The sequence below is a fragment of the Ornithorhynchus anatinus genome, chromosome 3 (genome assembly GCF_004115215.2).
Source record: "Ornithorhynchus anatinus isolate Pmale09 chromosome 3, mOrnAna1.pri.v4, whole genome shotgun sequence".
NCBI lineage: Eukaryota > Metazoa > Chordata > Mammalia > Monotremata > Ornithorhynchidae > Ornithorhynchus > Ornithorhynchus anatinus.
The window spans coordinates 64007339-64031940 of record NC_041730.1 but is presented as its reverse complement, the minus strand read 5'-3'; the positions used below and the strand labels follow the sequence as shown (position 1 = coordinate 64031940).

The 24602-nt window shown below is 48.9% G+C and overlaps 1 protein-coding gene and 1 long non-coding RNA gene across 5 annotated transcripts in view; one reads left to right on the top strand and one right to left on the bottom strand.

Moving 5' to 3' along the window:
- Window positions 1-24602, bottom strand: part of CTIF (cap binding complex dependent translation initiation factor) — a 402154-nt gene that overhangs the window by 262553 nt on the left and 114999 nt on the right. For all 3 annotated transcript variants that reach the window (XM_029059560.2, XM_039911489.1, XM_039911490.1), the window contains exons 4-6: window positions 22330-22403; window positions 21582-21686; window positions 20080-20155 (exon numbers count right to left, since the gene is read on the bottom strand). In XM_029059560.2, coding sequence (XP_028915393.1) covers window positions 20080-20155; window positions 21582-21686; window positions 22330-22403 — 255 coding nt within the window. The remainder of the gene's footprint in view (window positions 1-20079; window positions 20156-21581; window positions 21687-22329; window positions 22404-24602) is intronic.
- Window positions 1656-11941, top strand: LOC114810067. Of its 2 annotated transcripts, XR_003757795.2 has the most exons (3): window positions 1656-1900; window positions 10586-10784; window positions 11644-11941. It is a non-coding gene; the product is annotated as an uncharacterized LOC114810067 (long non-coding RNA). The 2 variants fall into 2 exon arrangements; XR_003757796.2 differs by lacking the exon at window positions 10586-10784.

The window sequence follows — 24602 nt, the reverse complement described above, 5'->3', positions numbered from 1 at the left end:
ATAGTAAGCGCTCAATAAATAGTATTGAATGAATGAACATCACAGCCTCAGTAAGAGGGGGAACCTGTAAGGAATCCCCATTCTGCAGAGGAGGGAAGTGAGGCACGGAGAAGTCGAATGACTGACCCAAGGTCACAAAGCAGACTATTGGCGGAGCTGGGATGAGAACCCAGGCTGCTCCCAACCTCCCGCCTCCCAATCCCCTCTCTCTGAAAACTTACTAGAGCCACCTGCTGGATGGCAGAAAGAAACACTTCAATTTTAACTCATGAAAAAATTTTATTTTTTCCTTATTCCCTTTAATAATAATAATAATAATAATGTTGGTATTTGTTAAGCGCTTACTATGTGCAGAGCACTGTTCTAAGCGCTGGGGGAGATACAAGGTCATCAGGTTGTCCCACGTGAGGCTCACGGTTAGTCCCCATTTTACAGATGAGGAAACCGAGGCACAGAGAAGTGACCTGCCCACAGTCACACAACTGACAAGTGGCAGAGCCGGGAGTCGAACTCAAGACCTCTGACTCTGAAGCCCAGGCTCTTTTCCACTGAGCCACGCTGCTTTAGCCCATAGAAATAATGGTAATAATAATAGTAATACTAATACATTTTATTATTATATTTTAGCAGTCGCTCACGATGTGCCAAACACTGCCCCAAGTGCTTGGGTAAATACAATCAGATCAGAAACAAGGGATACATCGTCTAAGCGGGAGGGAGAACAGGTATTTAAACCCAATTTGACAGATGAGGAATCAGGTACAGAGTGTGACTTGACTTTACTTCTCGGTGCCTCACTTACCTCATCTGTAAAATGGGGATGAAGACTGTGAGTCCCACGTGGGACAACCTGATTCCCCTCTGTCTACCCCAACGCTTAGAACAGTGCTCGGCACATAGTAAGCGCTTAACGAATACCAACATTATTAGAAGTTGGCTTGTCCACCGTCACAGGGCAGGCAATTGGTAGAGCCACTATTAGAATCTGGCAGGGGACCAATTTTTACCATATGGGAGAGATGAGTGTGATTACATTCTGTTGCTGCCATTAGCTAAAGCCAATCTGGACCCCGTGAATTAGGGGATAATAGAAGCAGTGTTGCCTAGTGGGTAGAGCACGGAATTGGGAGTCAGAAGGACCTGGGTTCTAACCTCGGCTCTGCCACTTGTCTGCTGCATGACCTCAGGCAAGTCACCACTTCTCCGTGCCTCAGTTACCTCATCTGTAAAATGGGGAGTAAGACTGTGAGTCCCATGTGGGACATGGACTGTGTCCAACCTAATTACCTCATATCTACCTCAGCACTAGCACAGTGCCTGGCACGTAGTAAGTGCTCAACAAATACCATAAGAAAAAAAAACCTCTCTTCTGTGCTTAGGCTGAAGTTCTGGAATCCTCCTGGCCCAAGGTCTCTCCTGCTGGGCCTGATGAAGAGAGAGCTGGCTTCCAGCCCATCTTATTCGTCCTTAGTTTGGGCCCGGTTAAACTTCTGGGGAGGAGGGGAGCTCTCAGAGTTGGAGCCTGTGAAATATGAACACTGCACATGCTCAGTGGCAAGGCTGCTCTGCCAAGATCCCCTGGGCCTGGACGAGTCCCAAGTGGTAGAATCCAGTCCTACCGAGAGGGCAAGGTCCAAGGGCTCATTCCGCAGGGGCTGGGGCCGATGGTCCCCACGACGGTCTGAGCCGGACCCCAGTCTCCCTCAGCCCGGGGCTCTGACCAGATCTGAGCGTTTCCCATCAGGGTAGCCGAGGAGATCCATCACGGTGGTGGTCGGGCCTACAGACTCTTTGAAACCTGCTCCCTCTCAATCCTCACCCCTGCCTCCCCTCTGCCCTTACACTCAAGAGGAAAAGTTGGCTGCCCTCAGTGGACCCAAACCCAGCCTAACAGGACCAGGTATGCTTTAGTGGTCAATCGGGGGCATTTATTAAACGTCGATAGCGTATGTGGTAACGATAATAATTGTGTTGTGTTACTTATTGTGTGCCAAATACTGTATCAAGCCCTGTGGTAGATACAGGCAAATTTGGTTGGACATAGTCCCTGTCTCACATGGGGCTCATAGTCTCAATCCCCATTTTCCAGCTGAGGTAACCCACAGAGAAGTGAAATAATAATGGTGGCATTTGTTAAGCGCGTACTATGTGCAAAGCACTGTTCTAAGCGCTGGGGGGATACGAGGCGATCAGGTTGTCCCACATGGGGCTCACAGTCTTAATTCCCCATTTTACAGATCAGGTAACTGAGGCACAGAGAAGTTAAGTGACGCGCCCAAAGTCACACAGCTGGCAAGTGACTGGGAAATGACTTGCCCAAGGTCACATGGCAGACAAATGGCAGAGCTGGGATTAGAAACCATGACCTCCTGACTCCCTGGCCCATGCTCTATCCACTGTGTCATTCTGCTTCTCATTATGCATGGCAGGCTCATGGGAGAGCATTATGGATACAAGACACAGCCCCTGCCCTCAAGGAGCTTACAATCTGACACATCCATCTATTCATTCATTCAATAGTATTTATTGAGCGCTTACTATGTGCAGAGCACTGCACTAAGCGCTTGGAATGTACAAATCGGTAACAGAGAAAGTCCCTGCCCTGTGACGGGCTTACACTCTAATCGGGGGATACGACTGGCTAGTCTAGGCAATTCTAGAAAGTCATCCACATGTCCCGGGATTGAGACTGCTACGGCTCCACCAGTGAAACTTCCTCGCACCAATTCCCGGCAAATCCTTCTCCCTTGAATTACTTGGATTTCCATTCCATGCTGGGGCACGCTCATTACCCAGTTGATCTGGTCCCACGGCCTTCAGGGGCTTGTAGCGGGGAAGCCTCGAATTCTGGGGGACCTGAACTCCTCATAGTCCATTCCTCCCCCCATTCTGAGCTCAGCAGGATGGAAGGTAAATTTATACAAGCTTGGGATGGGATCCCGATGTCCTGGTTTTTAATCAAAAAACTGGCCGGCCTACCTATGGGTGGTTTGTCTCAAATCCGGAAGGAAGCCTAGTAAGCCCTGAAATCCATCTATACAGGATCACACGACCAGGTAAGGCAGTGCAAAAGTCACTGTGAAGGTGGGAGTGTCCCCTGTCAGCTCCCTTCAGGAGCCCCTCGGAACTTGACCGTGGATGCCCCAACACTGACAGAGAGGCTGACCCAGGAGCAATCAATGGTATTTCTCAAAACTTAACTTTCTATTTTAAAATGATATTTGTTAAGCTCTTACTAAGTACCAGGCACTGTTGTAAGCGCTAGAATAAATACAAGGTGATCAGATTGGACACCGTCCCTGTCCCACACGGGGCTCAGAGTCTTAATCCCCATTTTACAGTTGAGGGAACTGAGGCAAAGAAAAGTGAAGTGACTTGTCTACTGTTTGACCTTAGGCAAGTGGCGGAGCCGGGACTAGAACCGTAGATCCTTCGGACTTCCAGGCCCGTGCTCTAGCCATTGGACCACACTGCTTCTCACAACTGAGGGCGCTGTACTAAGCACTTGGCAGTAATAGGAGTTGTTAGAAATGATCCCTGCCCATTAAGAGGCTTAAAGACTAGAGGGAGAAACAGACATTAAAATTATCAATCATCAGTAGTATTTATTGAGTGTTTACTATGCGCAGATCACTGTACTAAGAGCTTAGCACTATACAGATAAATTACATATCCGGGAAAAGGCAGTGCAAAAGACTTTGGACCTAAGTGTCTTGGCAGCGGGCTGAATATTAAAGTGCTATTGGGTATAGATCCAAGTCCAGACAAAGAAATGAAGGAGTCTAAGGACGGGAGGTGAGAGGTTGGTCAGTCGGTCAGTCAGTGGTATTTATTGAGCATTTACTAGGTGCAGAACACAGAACTAAGTGCTTGAGAGAGTTAAGAGCCCGGGCTTCGGAGTCAGAGGTCATGGGTTCGACTCCCGGCTCTGCCACTTGGCAGCAGTGTGACCGTGGGCAAGTCACAACTTCTCTGTGCCTGTTACCTCATCTGTAAAATGGGGATTAACTGTGAGCCTCACGTGGGACAACCTGATTACCCTGTATCTACCCCAGCGCTTAGAACAGTGCTCTGCACATTGTAAGCGCTTAACAAATACCAACATTATTATTACAATATGACAGACACATTCTTGGTCCACAGTGAGCTTACAGTCTAGAGGAGGTAAAGTGCCCAGCTGACTACCCCCTCAGCCTGGGAAGAATGCCCGGTCTGGGCCGTCAGGACTCTGAAGGTGGATAGCCAAGAAAGGAACCTCTGACCCCCCAATTTCGCTGTGGCGATCAAAACAGTCTCTGTCCCACATGGGGCTCACAGAGTAAGCAGGGGGGAGAACAGGATTTGAATTCCCATTTTGCAGTTGAGGACCTGGGGCATAGAGAAGTGAAGCGATTTGTTCAAGGTCGCCTTGACTTGCCCTGACTTGCTCCCTTCATTCATCCCCCCTCTTGATTTGCTCTGGGAAGCAGCGTGGCTCAGTGGAAAAGAGGTCATGAGTTCGACTCCCGGCTCTGCCACTTGTCAGCTGTGTGACTGTGGGCAAGTCACTTCACTTCTCTGTGCCTCGGTTTCCTCATCTGTAAAATGGGGACTGGGAGCCTCACGTGGGACAACCTGATGATCCTGTATCTCCCCCAGTGCTTAGAACAGTGCTCTGCACATAGTAAGCGCTTAACAAATACAAATACCAACGTTATTATTATTTGCTCTAGACTGTAAGCTCCTTGTAGGCAGGGAACGTGTCTGTTTATTGTTATATCGTTCTCTCCCAAGCCTTTAGTACAGAGGGCCGCACACAGTAAATGTTCGATGAATACAACTGAATGCACGAATGGACAGAGGGCTCAGTCATGGAGACGGACAATAGGTGAGACTTGAGATACAGGACGGGAGCCGGGGGTGCCAGGACCTCAGAGCAAAAATCTTCCAAACCGAGCAGCTAATCACCCTGCGAGTCAGCCCTCGTCAGGGGCTGAGCAAGACCTGACGGTCTGGGCTGCCTCCATTTCCCCCCCCCCCCCACCACCAGGCTGAACGGAGCAGGCTCCCTTGTCAGCTGTGTGACTGTGGGCAAGTCACTTCACTTCTCTGTGCCTCAGTTCCCTCATCTGTAAAATGGGGATTAACTGTGAGCCTCACGTGGGACGACCTGATTACCCTATATTCAATAGTATTTATTGAGCGCTTACTATGTGCAGAGCACTGTACTAAGCGCTTGGAATGAACAAGTCGGCAACAGATAGAGACAGTCCCTGCCGTTTGACGGGCTTACAGTCTAATCGGGGAGACGGACAGACGAGAACGATGGCGATAAATAGAGTCGAGGGGAAGAACATCTCGTAACTAAACTAAATAGAATCAAGGCAATGGACAATTCATTAACAAAATAAATAGGGTAATGGAAATATATACCGTTGAGCGGACGAGTACAGTGCTGTGGGGATGGGAAGGGAGAGGGGGAGGAGCAGAGGGAAAGGGGGAAAAGAGGGTTTAACTGCGGAGAGGTGAAGGGGGGGTGGCAGAGGGAGTAGAGGGAGAAGAGGAGCTCAGTCTGGGAAGGCCTCTTGGAGGAGGTGAGTTTTAAGTAGGGTTTTGAAGAGGGGAAGAGAATCAGTTTGGCGGAGGTGAGGAGGGAGGCGTTCCAGGACCGCGGGAGGACGTGGCCCGGGGGTCGACGGCGGGACGGGCGAGACCGAGGGACGGCGAGGAGGCGGGCGGCGGAGGAGCGGAGCGTGCGGGGTGGGCGGTAGAAAGAGAGAAGGGAGGAGAGGTAGGAAGGGGCGAGGTGACGTAGAGCCTCGAAGCCTAGAGTGAGGAGTTTCTGTTTGGAGCGGAGGTCGATAGGCAACCACTGGAGTTGTTTAAGAAGGGGAGTGACATGCCCAGATCGTTTCTGCAGGAAGATGAGCCGGGCGGCGGAGTGAAGAATAGACTGGAGCGGGGCTGTATCTATCCCAGCGCTTAGAACAGGGCTCTGCACATAGTAAGCGCTTAACAAATACCAACATTATCATTTATCTGCACTTGTTAAAATCTCTTAGCCCCATTAGCCCTGCCACTTTTCAATCGGTGGTATCTACTGAGCGCTTACGTGCGAGGCACCGTACCGCTCGGGAATCTGTTCCTCACAAAACACCGATCGATTTTTCCACTCAAAGTAGATTTTTTTCCTTCAAAAATCCACCCTCTGCGGTGTCCAGCCACTCAGGCTCAACCTCTAAGATGGGAAGCATCTTTGAAGCCAAGCGGAGGGGTTTTCGGCAGGGAGGTGACGGGCTGTTCCGGGAGAGGGAGCCACGACACCGTATAGTTTGCTACTTGGAAAAGCAGCATTTTCAGTCTTCTGCCTGGCTTTTTTCGCAAATACCTTTGTTCCAGTTCTCAGAGGTTTCTTCTGCCCAAGGCTTTGTGGGGAATTGAGAGAGATGTTCCAGGGCCCTCTGGTGGACACCCAGTTGTCTGTAGTTGGCAATTCTTTTTCGCTCGTAATAATAATAAATAATTATGGTATTTGTTAAGTGCTTACTACGCGCTGAGCACTGTTCATTCATTCATTAGCATTTATTGAGCGCTTACTATGTGCAGAGCACTGTACTAAGCGCTTGGAATGGACAAATCGGTAACAGATACAGTCCCTGCCCTTTGACGGGCTTCCAGTCTGTTCTAAGCGCTGGGATAGATACAGGGTGATCATGTTGTCCCACGTAGGGCTCACGTTTTTTTTTTTTTAAATTCCATTTTTACAGTTGAGGTAACTGAGGAACCAAGAAATTAAGTGACTTGCCCAAAGTCACACAGCTGACAGGTGGCGGTGCCGGGATTGGAACCCATGACCTCTGACTCCTAAGCCCGTGCTCTTTCCACTTAGCCACGCCGCTTCCGTGCTCATTAAATCCGTCGGGCACACTTCTTTCGCTTCTGGTACTGCAGGCCCCGGCGCTTCCGCAGACCAGATTTGGATGCGATTACAATAGGATGGGCCGGAAATACCGGGCGGGGCAAAAACACGTGTCAATTCAACCCTCGTTCTACTGACAGGTTAAATGCCAACCACTGGAGAAGCAGTGTGGCCTAGTGGAAAGAACACAGGCCTGGGAGTCAGAGGACCTCGGTTCTAATCGTGGCTTAGTGGAAAGAGCACGGGCTTGGGAGTCAGAGGTCGTGGCTTCTAATCCCGACTCCGCCACTTGGCTGCTGTGTGACCTTGGGTAAGTCACTTAACTTCTCTGGGCCTCAGTTACCTCATCTGTAAAATGGGGATTAACTGTGAGCCTCATGTGGGACAACCTGATTACCCTGTATCTACCCCAGCGCTTAGAACAGTGCTCTGCACATAGTAAGCACTTAATAACATAATTATTATTATTAATCCCAGCTCTACTACTTGCCTGCTGTGTGACCTTGCAAGTCATCTCACTTCACTATGTCTCAGTTACCTCATCTGCAAAATGGGAATTCCATAACTGTTCGCCTTCCTGCTTAGCCTTTGAGCCCTATGTGGGGCCTGATTATTGTGCATCTCCCTCAGCGCTTAGTTCAGTGCTTGGAACGTAGTCAATGCTTATCAAATACCACAATTATCATCATCATTATGTGGTGGGTTTCTACAATTCTTCTGGGAGTTATGCCCATTCGGAGCCTACTTCTCAACCTCCTAGTGGATAGAGCACAGGGCCTGGAAGTCAGAAGGACCAGCTTTCTCATCCCAGCTCTGCCACTTGTTTGTTGTGTGACCTTGGGCAAGTCATTTCACTTCTCTGGGCCTCAGTTACCTCATCTGTAAAACTGGGATTAAGACTGTGAGCCCCACGTGGGGCCTGAATTGTGGCCAACCTGATTACCTTGTACCTACCCCAGTGCGTAGAACAGTGAATGACACATAGTAAGTTCTTAATAAATACCATTAAAAAAAACCCTTTGCTATCAGGGTAGCCCTTTCCCCAGATCTGCCTTGCCTTTTACCCCACGTTAGGGGAAGCAGCGTGGCTCAGTGGAAAGAGCCCGGGCTTCGGAGTCAGAGGTCATGGGTTCGACTCCCGGCTCTGCCACTTGTCAGCTGTGTGACTGTGGGCAAGTCATTTCACTTCTCTGTGCCTCAGTTACCTCATCTGTAAAATGGGGATTAACTGAGCCTCACGTGGGACAACCTGAATACCCTGTATCTCCCCCAGGGCTTAGAACAGTGCTCGGCACGTAGTAAGCGCTTAACAAATACCAACATTATTATTATCTACTTTAGTGCCCCCGCTCTGGAGCGGCATCCAGAGTCAATAAATAATATTTATAGAGTGCTCACAGTACACAGAATACTGTACTAAGCATTTGGTACAGTTCAAAAGAATATTTATAGTAATATCTGCCTCCTCCTCTAGACTGCAAACTCACTGTGGGCAGGGAACGAGTCTACCAACGCTGTTATATTATACTCTCCCAAGCACTTAGTACAGTGCTCTGCACACAGTAAGCACTCAATAACTATGATTGATTGGTTAAAAGTAGGCAGGCATGGTCCTTGCAGAAGTGGCAGATGACTGGGAAGCTGCGTGAGGAGATGAGAGATTAAATAGGGAGGAGCTCCCGGAGGAATCGCGATTTCTAAAGGGTCCTGAAGACTGTGGAGAGCTGTGGTCCACTGGAAGTGAAAGGGGAGGGAGTTCCAGGCAGGAGAGAAAGCGTAAGCAAGAGATTCATGAAGAGACACGAGACACAGAGAGAAGGTTGGCTTGAGAGGAACAAAGCTTGTGAGCGGCAGTGTAGCGGGAAAGGAATGAGGATATGTAGTGGGGAGAGGCTGAGGACCGGTAGAGCTCTTCTGGGCACTCGGACAGCCTACCTCGGGTGGATTTTTTTTTTTTTAAGGTATTTGTCAAGTGCACAGTAAGCTCTAAGCACTGTGGTAGATACAAGCTAATTAATTTGGACACATCCACGTCCCACATGGGGCTCACAGTCTTAATCCCCATTTCACAGCTGAGGGAACTGAAGTCCAGAGGAGTTTGTGAGCTCCAGTGTAGTGGGAAAGGAATGAGGATACGTAGTGGGGAGAGGCTGAGGATCGGTAGAGCTCTTCTGGGCACTCAGACAGCCTACCTCGGGTGGACTTTTTTTTTTTTAAGGTATTTGTCAAGTGCACAGTAAGCTCTAAGCACTGTGGTAGATACAAGCTAATTAATTTGGGCACATCCATGTCCCACATGGGGCTCACAGTCTTAATCCCCATTTTACAGCTGAGGGAACTGAAGTCCAGAGAAGTGAAGTGACTTATCCAAGATCACACAGCAGACAAGTAGTGGTGGAGCAGGACTTAGAAGCCAGGTCCTTCGGACCCCCACACCTGTACTCTCTAGACACTAGGTCATGCTGCTTCTCCAAAGGTACAGATCTGGTCTGTACCTCTGAATGGCAGGAGTTTCTCCAGCTGGATATCCAGATTTGAGTGACTCCTGGGGTGTTTCTGCATTGTGCAGGAATCTGAGCTAAATGCCAGCATTAGGTCAGAACCCCAAGCTTGGACTCCTCTCACTGGCTACAAGTCTACTGGCTGCGAGAAGGCGCCAGGTTTTGACCCGCGGCTATTCCTGTGACCGGCCCCTGGCTGGATAGCAGAAGCTCGGCTTCCTCTCCCTGTCTCCACCCTCCAGGCTTGAGGTCAGCCAAGCTTGCTGAAAATGTGGGAGAAAGGCAGGGCGATGATAACAATAATAATAATAATGATTGTTATTATGAGCCAGGCACTGTACTAAGCGCTGGGATGGATACAAGCAAATCAGGTTTGACAGTCCCCGTCCCATATGGGGCTTGCAGTCTCAATTCCCATTCTACAGATGAGGGAATGGAGGCACAGAGAGGTGAAGTGGCTTGCCCAAGGTCACACAGCAAACAAGCGGTGGAGTGCTTTTGAGTGTTTACTTTGTGCAGAGCACTGTACTAAGCGCCTGGGTGAGAATACAGTTGATAGAAACAATCCCTGCCCTCATGGAGTTAAGAGTGTGGGTGGCAGGGAGTAGAGACAGACCAGAGTCATCAGAGAGAGGGCCCGAAGACCGCATGGCATTTGAACTCTAGGCTCTCCAGGTGCCAGGAAACACCAGCCTTCCCTTACTCCCCATCCCTGTACCCCACTGAGCCCTGATTTGCCTCCCCCCACCAAAAAAAAAGGGGCACAGAGGAAACAACGATTACAATTACTCCCACTACAATCACCACTGATCTGTAAACTCTGGGCAGGGAGCACGTCTACCAACTCTGCTATAGTATACTTTCCCAAGTGCTTAGCACAGTATTCTGCACAGACCGCTCTATAAGCACTATTGCTAGATTGTTGATACTCCTCCTCCTGCTGTTGTTCACACACACAAAGCAACCCACAGCAGGGGGGGAGGGAGGAAGCCCCATTTAGAGAGCAGTGTAGTAATCTCCACCTGGATTCCACAGTCAAGGCCGAACCACAGGGTCCCAGACCCTGAGGGGTCCAGGTGGGGAGGGCGATGTCTTGGGAATCTGCTACATCGGCCTTGACCACGTATCCCTCCCAGAGATATCTCTCCTCTATCGCAGCTGAGGCTCCATCCGCCTTCCCCGGCAGGTTCTGGGAGCACCAAGCTGAACATAAAACCCGCTGCTCTGTCTTCTCCGTCCCTCTTCACCTCTGGAGCCGAATGAAACATCAGGCATTTGCAGCCCTCACCTCCCTGCAGGTTCTCAGCCCTCCTTTGGCTGGATTAATGAGGAAGTTCTTCCCCAGAAGATGCCTGCCTCCCTTCACCGGAGCCCAGACAGTACAGGTGCCCTAACCCTCGTGAGTTTGGACTGGAGGAGAAATGTGGTCTAGTGTAAAGCGACTGGGCCTGGGAGTCAGGGGCTCTGGATTCCAATCCCGGCTTTGCCATTTGCCTACTGCAAGACCTTGGGCAATTTGCTAAACTTCTCTTTGCCTCAGTTTCCTCATCTGTGAATAATGGTGGTATTTGTTAAGCGCTTTCTATGTGCAGAGCACTGTTCTAAGCGCTGGGGGAGATACAGGGTCATCAGGTTGTCCCACGTGAGGCTCACGGTCTTCATCCCCATTTGACAGATGAGGGAACTGAGGTACAGAGAAGTGAAGTGACTTACCCACAGTCACACAGCTGACAAGGGGCAGAGTCGGGATTCAAACCCATGACCTCTGACTCCCAAGCCCGGGCTCTTTCCACTGAGCCACGCTGCTCCTTCTCCCTCCCTACCCCCTTCATATACACCACTCTTTCTACCTTCAAAGACTTGTTGAAATCACATCTCCTCCAATAGTACTTCTCCAACTAAGCACTTGCTAGTCATCCCACCCTCAGTCCCACTGCACTTAAGTGCACATCAGAAATTTATCTGAATTTTTGCCTCCCCCTTGAGGGCAGGGAACACGTCTACCAACTCTGAAGTACTGTGCTCTCCCAAGTGCTTAGAACAGTATTCTGCAAACAGTAAGGGCTTCATAAATACCATCGACTGATTGATTTACATGTGAGCCCCATGTGGGACAGTGTCTGGGCCCAAATGATTGTCTTGCATCTACCCCAGTGCTCATTACAGTGCTCTGCACATAGTAAGCACTTATCAAGTAGCATAATTCTTATGCCAATCTTGACACTCCTCTACCTTACTTTTTAGGAAGAAGAAAGGATTTCATGGAAACAACGGCTCTAGAAAGGTTTTGCCTAGTGGCTCCTGGTTACACGGGAGAGGGAGGAAGAGAGGGCAGTGTGGGTGGCAAGGTACTATTTAGCAACCCCGGGGACGAAGAGGCATCCATCAGAAGAGCGTCTTAGACCGGAAGATGAGGGGTGGGGGAACACGACAGCAGTAGCCATCGCCTCTGGACGGTGGAAGAGGGCAACGCACTGTTGAGATGTACCTGAAAATAATAATGTTGTTCCTTGACTTAATATAGCACATTCATTTTTCCAAAGTGCTTCCCATCTCTATCTCATTTCATCCCCACAGCCAGCCCGTGAGGTAGGGAGAGAAGGGTAGCATTCTTTCACTGATGAGGAAGTGAGATGCAAGTGATTAGCTTGCATCTACCCCAGCCCTTAGTAATAATCGTAATAGTTACAATATTTGTTAAGTGTTTACTCTGTGCCAGGCACGGTACTAAATGCTGCATTATTTGGGTATGAACAAATTGGTTTGGACTCAGTCCCTGCCCCACATGGGGCTCACACTCTCAATGCCCATTTTACAGATGAGGTAACTGAGGCACAGAGAAATGAAGTGACTTGCCCAGGGGCACGACAAGGGGCAGAGCGGGGATTAGAACCCAGTTCCTTCTGTCAACCTGGACCGTGCTCTATCCACTACGCCATGCCTAGCGCAGAGTAAGCACTTAATAAATATCATTAAAAACTAGCTAATAATAATGATAATAATAATAATAATAATGATATTTGTGCTACGTGTTAAGAACCGAGGTAGATACAATTCAACCAGACTAGACAAAGTCCTGTCCCACAATGGGCTCTCAGTCTATCTGAAGTCTCCCAGGTAGCCAGCCAGGTCCAGATTGAAAAGGGAACTCCTTATGCTCATGGTATTTATTAAGCACTTAAAATGTGCCAAGCATCATGCCAAGTGAGGGGACAGATAGATCCAGTTCTACCAAACCGTAGGGGTTGCTTTACTGCAAAATCCAGAGTACGGAAAACTCAGCCGGAAGTACTCATCCTATGTTCACACGACGTTTCTTCCGACAACGTGTCTTACGGTTTCCAAACTGTTTACTCGTGTCATCCGACGAACGTTCCCTTATTCCCAAGTCGCGTTCCAGTCAAAGCAAGCAAGTGAAGACACAGGTTAAAGCGGAAATGAGTCGACAAGAGAGGAAAAAAATGGTCAAGTTCTCCTTGAGGGGGCTCCTAATAATCAAGGCTGTATATTCAATAATCAGGAGCAATTTATTGAGCTTTTGAACGCTGACTGTGTGCAGAGCACCATGCCAAGCGCTTAATGGTTAGAGAAGGAAAAAGAAGGATCAAGAACAAGCCAAAAAGCTCCTCCGGATGGTTTGCGGCTCTGAAGGGGGTATAATTAATCAAGGATCGATCTAGACAATGATTCCTGTACCCAATCGGAGGCTGCGCACAACAAAAGGCTGCCGATTTGGAGAGGCACCGTGGGGTGTGGAGATGGTGTAGTCGCAGCTACAGTCCAACCAAATCCCTACTGACCACAAGATGGCAGATGGCACCACCCGCCTCCCAACAAAGGAAGGGCCCAGTTCCTGCCCACTCCCCCATGCCAGGGAGGAATCTCAATTTCAGGCTAAATTCATTCATTCAGGTAGTATTTATTGAGCGCTTACTATGTGCAGAGCACTGTACTAAGCGCTTGGAATGTACAAATCGGTAACAGAGACAGTCCCCGCCCCTTGACGGGCTTACAGTCTACCGTCGCCCAAGTGACCGACGCATCCGGACATAAAAGTCTCTAACACCCACAGTGTCTCCCGCACCCCGGCAGCCCTGACAAGACGGCCCTCTGAAGAAAAGTTGGGATCGATCAATCGCATTTACTGAGCGCTTACTGTGAGCAGATCATTGCACTTTGAGCTTGAGAGCGTACAACGGAATTGGTAGCTACGTTCCCTGCCCACAGTGTATGCAGTGGGGCCCCGGACCCAGGTGGGCATTAAACGAACTCACTCTGACGCTCATCGTAGTAGGGATCGAGTGCCGCCGGGTGCAGAGCATCGACTGAACACGGGAGCACGATGTTAAAGTAGAAGATCCGGTCCCTGCCCTCGGAGTTTACAACCTGAGCAGGGAGGTGGGTGGGCATGGGGAGTCTTTCTTTAGTGGGAGCCGGAGGCAATCTGGCCAAAAATCAGCAGAGGTGACAGAGTCTAGAGGGAATGGTGCTCTTGCATCCCTTTATGCCACAGCCTCCTGGGAGTCCCCTCTTGGAGCTCAAAGGCCTGGTCTGCATAGGTCAAAGGAGAGGAACAGGCTACTGATAATAATGTTGGTATCTGTTAAGCGCTTACTATGTGCCGAGCACCGTTCTAAGCGCTGGGGTAGATAAAGGGTAATCAGGTCGTCCCACGTGAGGCTCACAGTTAATCCCCATTTTACAGATGAGGTAACTGAGGCGCAGAGAAGTGAAGTGACTTGCCCACAGTCACACAGCTGACAAGTGGCAGAACCGGGTTTCGAACTCATGACCTCTGACTCCCAAGCCCGGGCTCTTTCCACTGAGCCACGCTGCTTCACTTCTACTCAGTTAGCTCCAACTGGAAAGCCCCCTAGCCTTCAGGTGGCAAAAGTGCTGTTTTATCTGTTTTGGGGAATTCAGAACGCCCTCCCTCCTCACCTCCGCCAAACTGATTCTCTTCCCCTCTTCAAATCCCTACTTAAAACTCACCTCCTCCAAGAGGCCTTCCCAGACTGAGCTCCTCTTCTCCCTCTACTCCCTCTACCAGCCCCCCCTTCACCTCTCCGCAGCTAAACCCTCTTTTCCCCCCTTTCCCTCTGCTCCTCCCCCTCTCCCTTCCCATCCCCTCGGCACTGTACTCGTCCGCTCGACTGTATATATTTTCATTACCCTATTTATTTTGCTAATGAAATGTACATCGCCTCGATTCTATTTAGTCGCCATTGTTTTTACGAGATGTTCTTCCCCTCGACTCTATTTATCGCCATCGTTCTCGTCTGTCCGTCTCCCCCGATTAGACCGTAAGCCCGTCAAACGGCAGGGACTGTCTCTATCTGTTGCCGACTTGTTCATTCCAAGCGCTTAGTACAGTGCTCTGCACATAGTAAGCCCTCAATAAATACTATTGATTGATTGATTAAAAATAATGATAGTCGTTACTATTATTATTATTGTGGAACTTGTTAATCATTTACTATTTGCTAAGAATTGAAGTGCTAGGGCAGGTATGGGATAATCACATTGGATAAAGACCCTAACCTCCATGGGACACCCAGTCTGAGGGTGCGGAGTAGGTATTAAATCCCCATTTTACAGAGGAGAAACCTGAGGCACGGGGAAGGGAAGCGACCTGTCCAAAGTCACACAGCAAAGTGGCAGAGCCAGGAGGAGAACCCAAGTCCCCTGACTCCCAGGCCTATGTTCTTTCCTCAGGGGGACATTGAGAACCAGTGCAGCCTAGGGGATAGTGCACGGGCACGGGAGTCAGAAAGACCTGGTTTCTAATCCCAGCTTCGCTACCCATCTGCTATGTGACTTTGGGTAAGTCACTTAACGTCTCTGTGCCTCCGTTAACTCATCTATAAAATGGGGATTAAAACTGTGAGCCCCAGGCGGGACAGGGAATGTGTCCAATCCAAGCAGCTTGTATCTTCCTCAACACATAGTACAGTGCCTGGCACCTAGTAAGCACTTAACAAATACCGTAAAAAAAAAAAAAAAAAAAAGACATCCAGGTAGAGATGCCCTGAAAGTAGGAGGAAATGTGAGATAGTAGCATCAGGGAAGTTTGGTCAAGAGGATCCTGGACTCTCAGCCATCCCTAGGATGGCCAATTTGGAACAAGGAAACACAAGTGACATCATGCTCACAGCACTGGCCACGCAGTGTAACATGATGATGTCACAGGTGCCCAAGTTTGGCTGGTTCTGGAGTGTTTATCCGGGGTGACCTCACCTGCTCTAGAGCCGCTGAAGTATCCCCTCAACTTTAAAAACTCAGAACTCGGAAGGGGAGCCGAGGGGGGAAAGAGGCTCAGCGCTTAAAATGTTAAAACCGGACGCTGTAAGGCGTCTGGAAGCCAGAAGAGTCCCGCAGCGGCACTGGGCAGCACCAGGCACTGTGGATACAAATGTAACAGGGCATCAAGGGACCATCCTACAAGCTGCAGTGACGAAGGGATTGTCAGTCACTCAGCTTTCTGATCCACCACATTCACTCAGGCACGTGATAAAAGATCACCACCAGTAAACGTCACGACTGAACCCGAAGGGCAAATCTATGAGAGTTAAACACTGCGTTTCCTCAGGAAGCCATCCCTGAATAATTCACCCCTAGCAATTAGAATTTTATCCCTTACCCTCAGCACTTACGTATTTTTTATGTTTTTATTTGGATTTCCAGTTGTATATTCAATTTTTTATTAAGCTATTTTCCTGATATGGTGGAACTGCTTCCTGTTATATTCTCCTGCTCACATTACTAGTAAATAATTCTTGTCTGTTTCCCCGTTACATTGTGAGCTCCTTAAGTGTCCTGCTTCTGTTGTAGCCCACCAAGAGTTAGGTACCGTGATTTCAGTCGGTAAAGCACTTGTTCAAGAGAATGGAAACAGAGGTGCACTATTTTCCCTATCCTCTTCCACAAATAGAACTCAAATACCTGCTAAACGAATATTACGAGACTAGCCTATCCCCTCTTTCCTCCCCAGGCCAGGTTTATCTAGGTCACACAATGCATTTTATTTCTTTTGACATGACTACCTGATCTGACCCAGCACGTGTGTGCGCGCGTGCACGCGTGCTTTCCATACAGGTGTGACCATGACCACTCGGCTGTACTGTACTCTCCCAAGCACTTAGTACAGTGTTCTGCACACTGTAGCTTAATTGATTGATTGTATTGAATCTGAGAACACCGTGCATTTGGGATTCACCCAACCCTCAGTCCCACAGAGCTTACGTACATATCTATAAATCATGTTTTATAAATTATTTATATGTCTGTCTACCCCTCTAAACTGTAGACTTGTTGTGAGCAGGGAATACGTCTACCAACTCTGTCGTAGTATACTCTGCCAGTTGCTTAGTACAGTACCCTACACCCAGTAACTGCTCAATAAATACTACTGATTGATTAATCACTACAAGCCAGCTTGATTCTGAGGCCCAGGTGAGCCCTACTTAACGATAATTTCTAAATCTCCCGAGATTATAGTCCTTCGGAACGGCCCACTTTAGCATTTCTCTACTTAATGTCGGTCTCCTCCTGTAAACTCTAAGCTCCTTGTGGGCTCGGAACATGTCTACCAGTTCTGATGTATTGTATTCTCCCAAGAGCTTTAGTACAGTGCTCTGGACATAGTAAATGATCAATAAATACTAACGATTGACTTACCATCTCCCGGAGCATTTATGTATATATTTTATACACTCTGCTATTTAAGTACTTTCTTATATGCACACTCTCTATTCACTCCTATCAGTTGATTATTTGAGTGTTTTCTTCAAGGCTAGATTGTATAGTCCAACTGGCACTGCTTAGTAGAGAGGTTCTGCACACGATAAACGCTCAATAAATTGTGCTGAATGACTGACAGAGGACAGTCCATCTGAACACTGGATAGCCGAGAATACAGCAGGGAGAATGGACACCCTAGTCATGGCCCATCTTGGCTGGAGTAGCAGCGAATTCGTCAATAAATGGTATTTACTGAGCACTTACTGTGTGCAGAGTGCCGCACTAAGCGTTTGGGACAGTACAATACCATAAAGTTGTAGGCACAATCCCTGCTCTGAGGATTTTACAATCTATAGAGATGTTCAAATATAAGTAATGCTTAGGATGGATTAGGGGTGACTTTGGCAAGCCACCTCAGCCCGTGAAGTGGTTTCCAAAATTCAGTAAACTGCACGAACACTATTCAGCCCAGAAAATCTATAGCAGCCTCAACCAAAAGAAGCACCTCACTAGTTATAGCCCCGCTGCCTCTTTCACTGAAGTGCTGCCAGGTCCCCATGAAACTCTTCTGGGTCTTTTAAGGCCCTGGGTTTGCGACCCCGCACTTCCCTCTTGGCTGAGCTCTGCTTCTGAGAGTGAGTTACCCCATATCCAAAGCCAGGCTGGCGATTCGACACCTCCAGTCCTGGCACGGTGTGGACCATGTGCTCGAGAGACCCGACTGGGGAAGGGGGGGGAACCTGAGGGGATCAAAGGGCAGCCTCTGGAGCAGCAGGAAGAAGATGCTTGATGCCAACCAGTCTTGGAGGAGAGGAGGGTTCAGGAGACGGCGAAGATGAAGGACTGGGCTCTTTCCTCAGGCTGGGCAGCTGACGCCGGTCTTTCCAGTGCCCGGGCTGCCGGTGCTCTTGCTCCCGGCCTCCAGCCCCGCCTCTGGGGCTGCCACCCGCATGATCTTAAAGAATGACTGAACGCAGACCGACCCCCAGAAATCTGTCTGACCCCGACAAAGCGTCGGCCAGAAATTGGTTTTCAGGAACAATAATAATAATGATAGCAATAATAATAATATTGGCATTTGTAAAGCACTTACTATGTGCCAAGCATTGTTCTAAGAGCTGGGGTAGCTACAACATAATCAGGGGTTTACATTCTCAATCCCCATTTTACAGATGAGGTAACTGAGGCACAGAGCCACGGTCACACAGCAGACAGGTGGCGGAGAAGGGATTAGAACCCACCTCCTCTGACTCCCAAGCCCATGCTCTTACCACTAGGCTATGCAGATACAAGCTAATCAGGTTGGACACAGTCCCGGTCCCATATGGGGCTCCCAGTCTTAATCCCCATTTTACAGATTAGGTAACTGAGGCACAGAGAAGTTAAATGACTTGCCCACGGTCACACAGCAGACAGGTGGAGGAACAGGGATTAGAACTCGCATCCTCTGACTCCCAGGTCCATGCCCTATCCACTAGGCCAGGCTGATTCTCTAAGCCACTACTGAAGCTATCTCAGCTGTCGGCGGGGTGGGAGCTCGGTCCCCAGCACGAGTCACGGGGCTCCAAGCCTCCAGCGTCCAGACACGACTGCGGTGAGGAACAAGCACACAAAGAAAACCTGGCACACGCATGGGTGGAATTTTGCTCATTCACCTGAAATCACCTTGGGAACCCAGAGGAAGAAACCGAACCCACAGAAGCTGCGGATGAAGTGAGAAAGGCGCCGTGGCTACTGCAGGAGGTGAGAGGACTCAGGGACGCTCATCACACTTCCCGTATCTGGGCAGAAGTTCGCGGCAGAGGACGCTGGCCAGCGGGGCTCCGTCTCCTCTGGGAGCAGACCGAGAGGAGCCAGGTTTAAACAGTAGCCTGGGGTTGGCGGGGAAGTCCTTACCGGGCCTGCCACTAAATCTGTACGACTGGCTAGTCTAGGCAATTCTAATAATAATAATGATGGTGGTATTTGTTAAGCGCTTACTATGTGCCAAGCACCGTTCTAACCGCTGGGGTAGATACAGGGTAATCAGGTTGTCCCACGTGAGGCTCACAGTCTTAATCCCCATTTTACAGATGAGGTCACTGAGGCACCGAGAAGTCAAGTGACTTGCCCAAAGTCACACAGCTGCAAGGTGGCGGAGCAGGGATTAGAACCCGTGACCTCTGACTCCTAAACCTGTGCTCTTCCCACTGAGCCACGCTGCTTCTAGAAAGTCATCCACATGTCCCGGGATTGAGACTGCTACGGCTCCACCAGTGAAACTTCCTCGCACCAATTCCCGGCAAATCCTTCTCCCTTGAATTACTTGGATTTCCATTCCATGCTGGGGCACGCTCATTACCCAGTTGATTTGGTCCCACGGCCTTCAGGGGCTTGTAGCGGGGAAGCCTCGAATTCTGGGGGACTTGATCTCCTCATAGTCCATTTCTCCCCCATTCTGAGCTCGGCAGGATGGAAGGTAAACTTACACAAGCTTGGGATGGGATCCCGATGTCCTGGTTTTTAATCAAAAAACTGGCCGGCCTACCTATGGGAGGTTTGTCTCAAATCCGGAGGGAAGCCAATTAAGCCCTGAAATGCTTCTCAAGGTGAGTCAGGCACCAGCCAGTGAAAGACATTATTTTTAGGAATTCAAAAAATAATGATATCCCAAATAGAAAACCCAGTCACCTTACATCACATCTAGAAAAAGCTCCACACCATAGTCATTTTCATTGGACAAGTTGGTGATACACCCACTGATGATAAATGTTTTACTGTTTACGTGACCTCCTTGTTTCTTTGGCTCAGTTAACAAGCCAAGCTAATCAGTGCTCACTCCAGCCCGGGGACCTGAATTTGACTCCAGGTGAATCCCTGAAAGGTCCTCAGAAGCCACAGATGGAGGAAACACAATCTCGCACCAGTTGCCTTGGGCGATGAGCACCCAGGGGAACCTACCTGCCAGGCGGGAAGGACTTTCTCGATGTCGTTCAGGCTGATTCCTTCCCCATCTTCCAACTTCCCTTTCCCAAGCCTAAACCGGAAGCAGAGAGGAAAATGTTTCAAATTTCCATTGTCACCAGACAAACCCCAAGCCTTTCCACTGTATGAGGGACAGCATTTTCTCTGTGCCTCTGTTTTCCCAACTGTACAATGGGATTTCAATACTTAGAAACAGTGTAGTCTAGAGGAAAGAGCACGGTCCTGGAAGTCAGAGGACCCGGATTCTAATCCCAGCTCCACTGCTTACCTGCTGTGTGACCTTGGGGAAGTCACTTACCTTCTCTGAGCCTCATTTCCCTCATCTGCAAAATGGGGATTCAATACCTGTTCTCTCTCCTGTGTAGATTGTGAGTCCCGTGTGGGACCTGATTATCTTGTGTCTACCTCAGCACTTGGTACGGTGCTTGGCACACAATAAGTGCTTAAATTCCGTAAGGATTATTATTATTTCTCTTGTGGCCTAGGAATAATGTGAACAATTTATAAACCATCACACAATGGAAACACTCATCAGGAAGAATAATGCTATGTCTCCTCCTATCACTAACCCCTGGCATTAGTGGTTTTGATTCCCAAAAAGACTGAGGAATCAGGGTGGAGCTGCAGTGGTTTTGGATGTAACCACAATCTACCACAGAACCCAGGACTTTATAGGCAATTTGTAGAATATGACAGCTGGTCTTTTGTGGCCCGGCAGATATCAAGGGAATCCCCACTCTCCTTTTCCTCCTCCCCACACAAGTGGATTAAGCCAACGAATATATTTAGCTGACTGGGAAAAGGCATTCTAGAATGGGAAAATTTGTGATAAAACACCCATCCCTTCAGGCTTTGTGAACCAGCACCAGTACTGAAGGCACATCTCCTCCAAGAGGCCCTCCCACACCCTCATTTGCTCTTCTCCCACTCCCTTCTGGATCTCCCTTGCACTTGAATTTATTCCCTCTATTCACCCCTCTCTCAGCCCCACAGCACTTATGTACATATCCGTAATCTATTTACTCATATTAATGTCTGTCTCCCCCTCTAGACTGTAAACTCATTGTGGGCAGGGAATGTGTCCCCCAACTCTTTTATATTGTACTCTCCCAAGTGTTTAGTACAGTGCTCTGCACACAGGAAGCTCTCAATAAAAATGATTGATTGACTGAAGCTGGATCAGTCATCCCTGGCCTTCCCACAGGGCACCGTTTCCGCCTAAGCTTCATTACTGAAAAAAAATCCATCAATCCTGAGCTCCCTACCAAATGTGATTTTGGCATTAGTGCATGTGCTAGATCAGCACTGGGCCTGGGGGACTATGGCCGCCATTCCAAACCCAAATCAGGGAGAGGGACAAGGAAACGTTTCGGTGCCCGGAACTGACTTCTCTCCATTACTGAGGCCGTCACCACTAAGCCCTGCCCAATGGGAGAAAGGCCCAAACCAGTCCCAAATCCCAATCAGGAAAGTCTTACCCTTCTCGGTCTATGTGTGGGAGGGGGTGTTTAGGAGCATTTCGGAGTTTCCGGTGGAACTGGGTAAAGTCCAGTTTCTCTGGCTGCAAATCCCACGTCGCTCCGCTGAACAGTAAGGTGGGAGGGAGTAAGAGTGAGAAAGAGAAAGAGACTCCCAAGGTAACCCAAATGAGTCATTCAGTTAATTCTGATGGAACTGGAGCCTGGATCTTGCGTGGTTGGGGCAGGGCAGGGCAGGTGAGTCTGGGAGAGGAATGGGAAGGAGATGTATTTTTGGGGGTGCTCCCCAATAGCCCAGAAGGGAATGGACTGAAGGAGGCACAGGGCTCCTAGGATTATGAGTCCTCTCAAGCCCTGGGAGTGTCGCTCCTCTCGTCCAGGATGGCCATTTAGAAGGCAGGGAGGGGAAGGCAGGGATTGCATGAATCATTCACCAGTAACCCAGTTAAGATTCCTGTGTTAAATTATTCAATTTCTATCACTTTTCCCAACTAGACTTCCCCAGAGCTCTGAAAAAACTGAACCAACCATCTGGCATCTTTTCCCAGAAGGCTCCACGGCCGCCAATTTTACTGTCTGTCACTGGAGAGCAAGAAGAAGGAAGGCGGTCTGCTCTCCCTACTCAGATGGGACTGGGAGGAGGGAGCAGAGCAGGGAAAGAATGACTAAGAAGATGGCCTAGGTGATTCAGGCCTTCTCCCTCTAAGGAGAGCCACTTTTGTTGGGAAAGGAAAGGAGATGAACTTACCTGAAGGAATCATAGGTATTCGCTGCCCAGATATCAGTACCCAGCATGTCCAGAGACTGGTCTTTGTTGCCATTCTAAAAGAGAGGTGGGGTGGGAAATTATTAATCTCTCCGGTCACTGATAACATGCCAATGCCACAATTGGGGCCACAATGAGACCCTCCTTGGCAGTACATTTAACTGACTCCTGGGATCGCTGTCCCGATCCACCTCTAAGTCCAACCTCGATATTCTCTGCCATTTCCCCCCAAGAAAGAGGAAAGACTGATTCCTTCTCTTGGAGAGTGGGGCTTCAACCCTAAGGAAAGGACTAGCCAAACACACTGCCCCGATGGACCTTCCACAACTCCGTCTCGGGTCTCTCAATACAGTGCACTGCATCCAGTGGGTGCTCAATAAATACTACTACTATTACTAGACTACAACCGTTTTTAATTCTTTCTGGCAGACAAGTAAGGAATATACCCCCAGTACAAACTTGTTCCTTTTCAGTGTGTTTTCTCCCCATAGTAAAATCAGTAAGATTATTATTCCTTTCTTCTCACGAGTTACTTTCCCACCTCCTCCAGGAAGCCTCCCCGATTACTTCACAGTAACAGTGATTATGGCGTTTTTATGGTATTTGTTACGTGCTCACTATAGGCCAGATACTGTACTAGGCTCTGGGGTAGGTTCAAGGTAACCAGGTTGGACACAGTCCCTGTCCCACATTGGGTTCACAGTCTTAATTCCCATTTTACAGATGAGGTACCTGAGGCACAGAGGAAGTGAAATGACTTGTCCAAGGTCACACAGCAGACAAGTGGCAGAGTCAGCATTAGAACCCAGGTCCTTCTGACTCCCAGGCCCACGGCTCTATCCACCAGGCTGCTTCTCACATAATAATGTCGGTATTTGTTAAGCGCTTACTATGTGCAGAGCACTGTTCTAAGAGCTGGGGTAGATACAGGGTAATCAGATTGTCCCACGTGAGGCTCACAGTCTTCATTCCCATTTTACAGATGAGCTACCTGAGGCACAGGGAAGTTAAGTGACTTGCCCACAGTCACACAACTGACAAGTGGCAGATCCGGGATTCGAACCCATGACCTCTGACTCCCAAGCCCGGGCTCTTTCCACTGAGCCACGCTGCTTCCCGATATCACTAGGAAAGACATGAGACTTGCAGATTGGACCTAGTCCCAGTCCCACATGAGGATCACAATCTATCTTATCCCTAATTTAGAGAGGAAGAAACTGAGGTATAGAGAGGACGGTAAGCTCCTTTTGGGCAGCATGTTTACCAACTCTGTTGTAGTGTACTCTCCCAAGTGCCTAGTACAATGCTCTGCATCCAGGAAGTGCTTAATAAACATGACTGACTGATTAAAAATGACTTGCCCAAGGTCGCACAGGAGACCAGTGGTAGAATTAGAACTAGAAGCCAGATTCCCTGTCTCCTAGTTCTGGGCTCTTTCCATCAGGCCATGCTGCTTCCCACCTCCTAGAGGCACCAATCCAAAAGCAACCTTAGAACTAATGTATTTCAATCTCATCTTCGGCCTTTATGTACATATGTATCTTCAAGAATGTATTTATCTCATTCAACCTGACATTCCAAGCGCTTAGTACAGTGCTCTGCACATAGTAAGCGCTCAGTAAATACTACTGAATGAATGAATTATCTGTATTTCTTCCCATTTCACCCTTGGTTCCTGATCTTTCTCCTTGGGCCACCAGGTCTTCTTTCTTCTGCCCCTCTCCCTTTCTCTTCTGATAGTTTCAGGTGTGTTTTGTGATGCTCTGTCAGGACTCCTCTCCCAACACTTAAAATGAATGGTATTTGTTAAGTGCTTACTATGTACTAAGTGCTAGGGTTAGTACAAGCTAATTGGACTGCACACAGTCCCTGTCCCACATGGGGCTTACGGTCTTAATCCACTTTATAGATGAGGTAACTGAGGCTTAGAGAAGTTATGTGACTTGCCCGAGGTCATACAATAGACAAGTGGCAGGGGCAGGATTGGAACCCAGGTCCTTCTGACTCGTGGGACTGTGCTCCATCCACTAAGCCATGCTGCTTCTCTGTTACGCACTTACTCTGACCCCTTGTCAGCCTGCCTTCACACTTCCAGTCAAAAACGAACTGAGAAGTTCTTGCCACAGGGCTTTGCAAACCATTCAGCTCCCTACTGTCCCTCAAGAAACGGTTGAGGTGGAAAGTTGACCCTGTCCAGGGGAAGGAAAGGAAGATGATGACTGTTAGAGATCAAGCCGCAGCTTGGAATTCCAGCA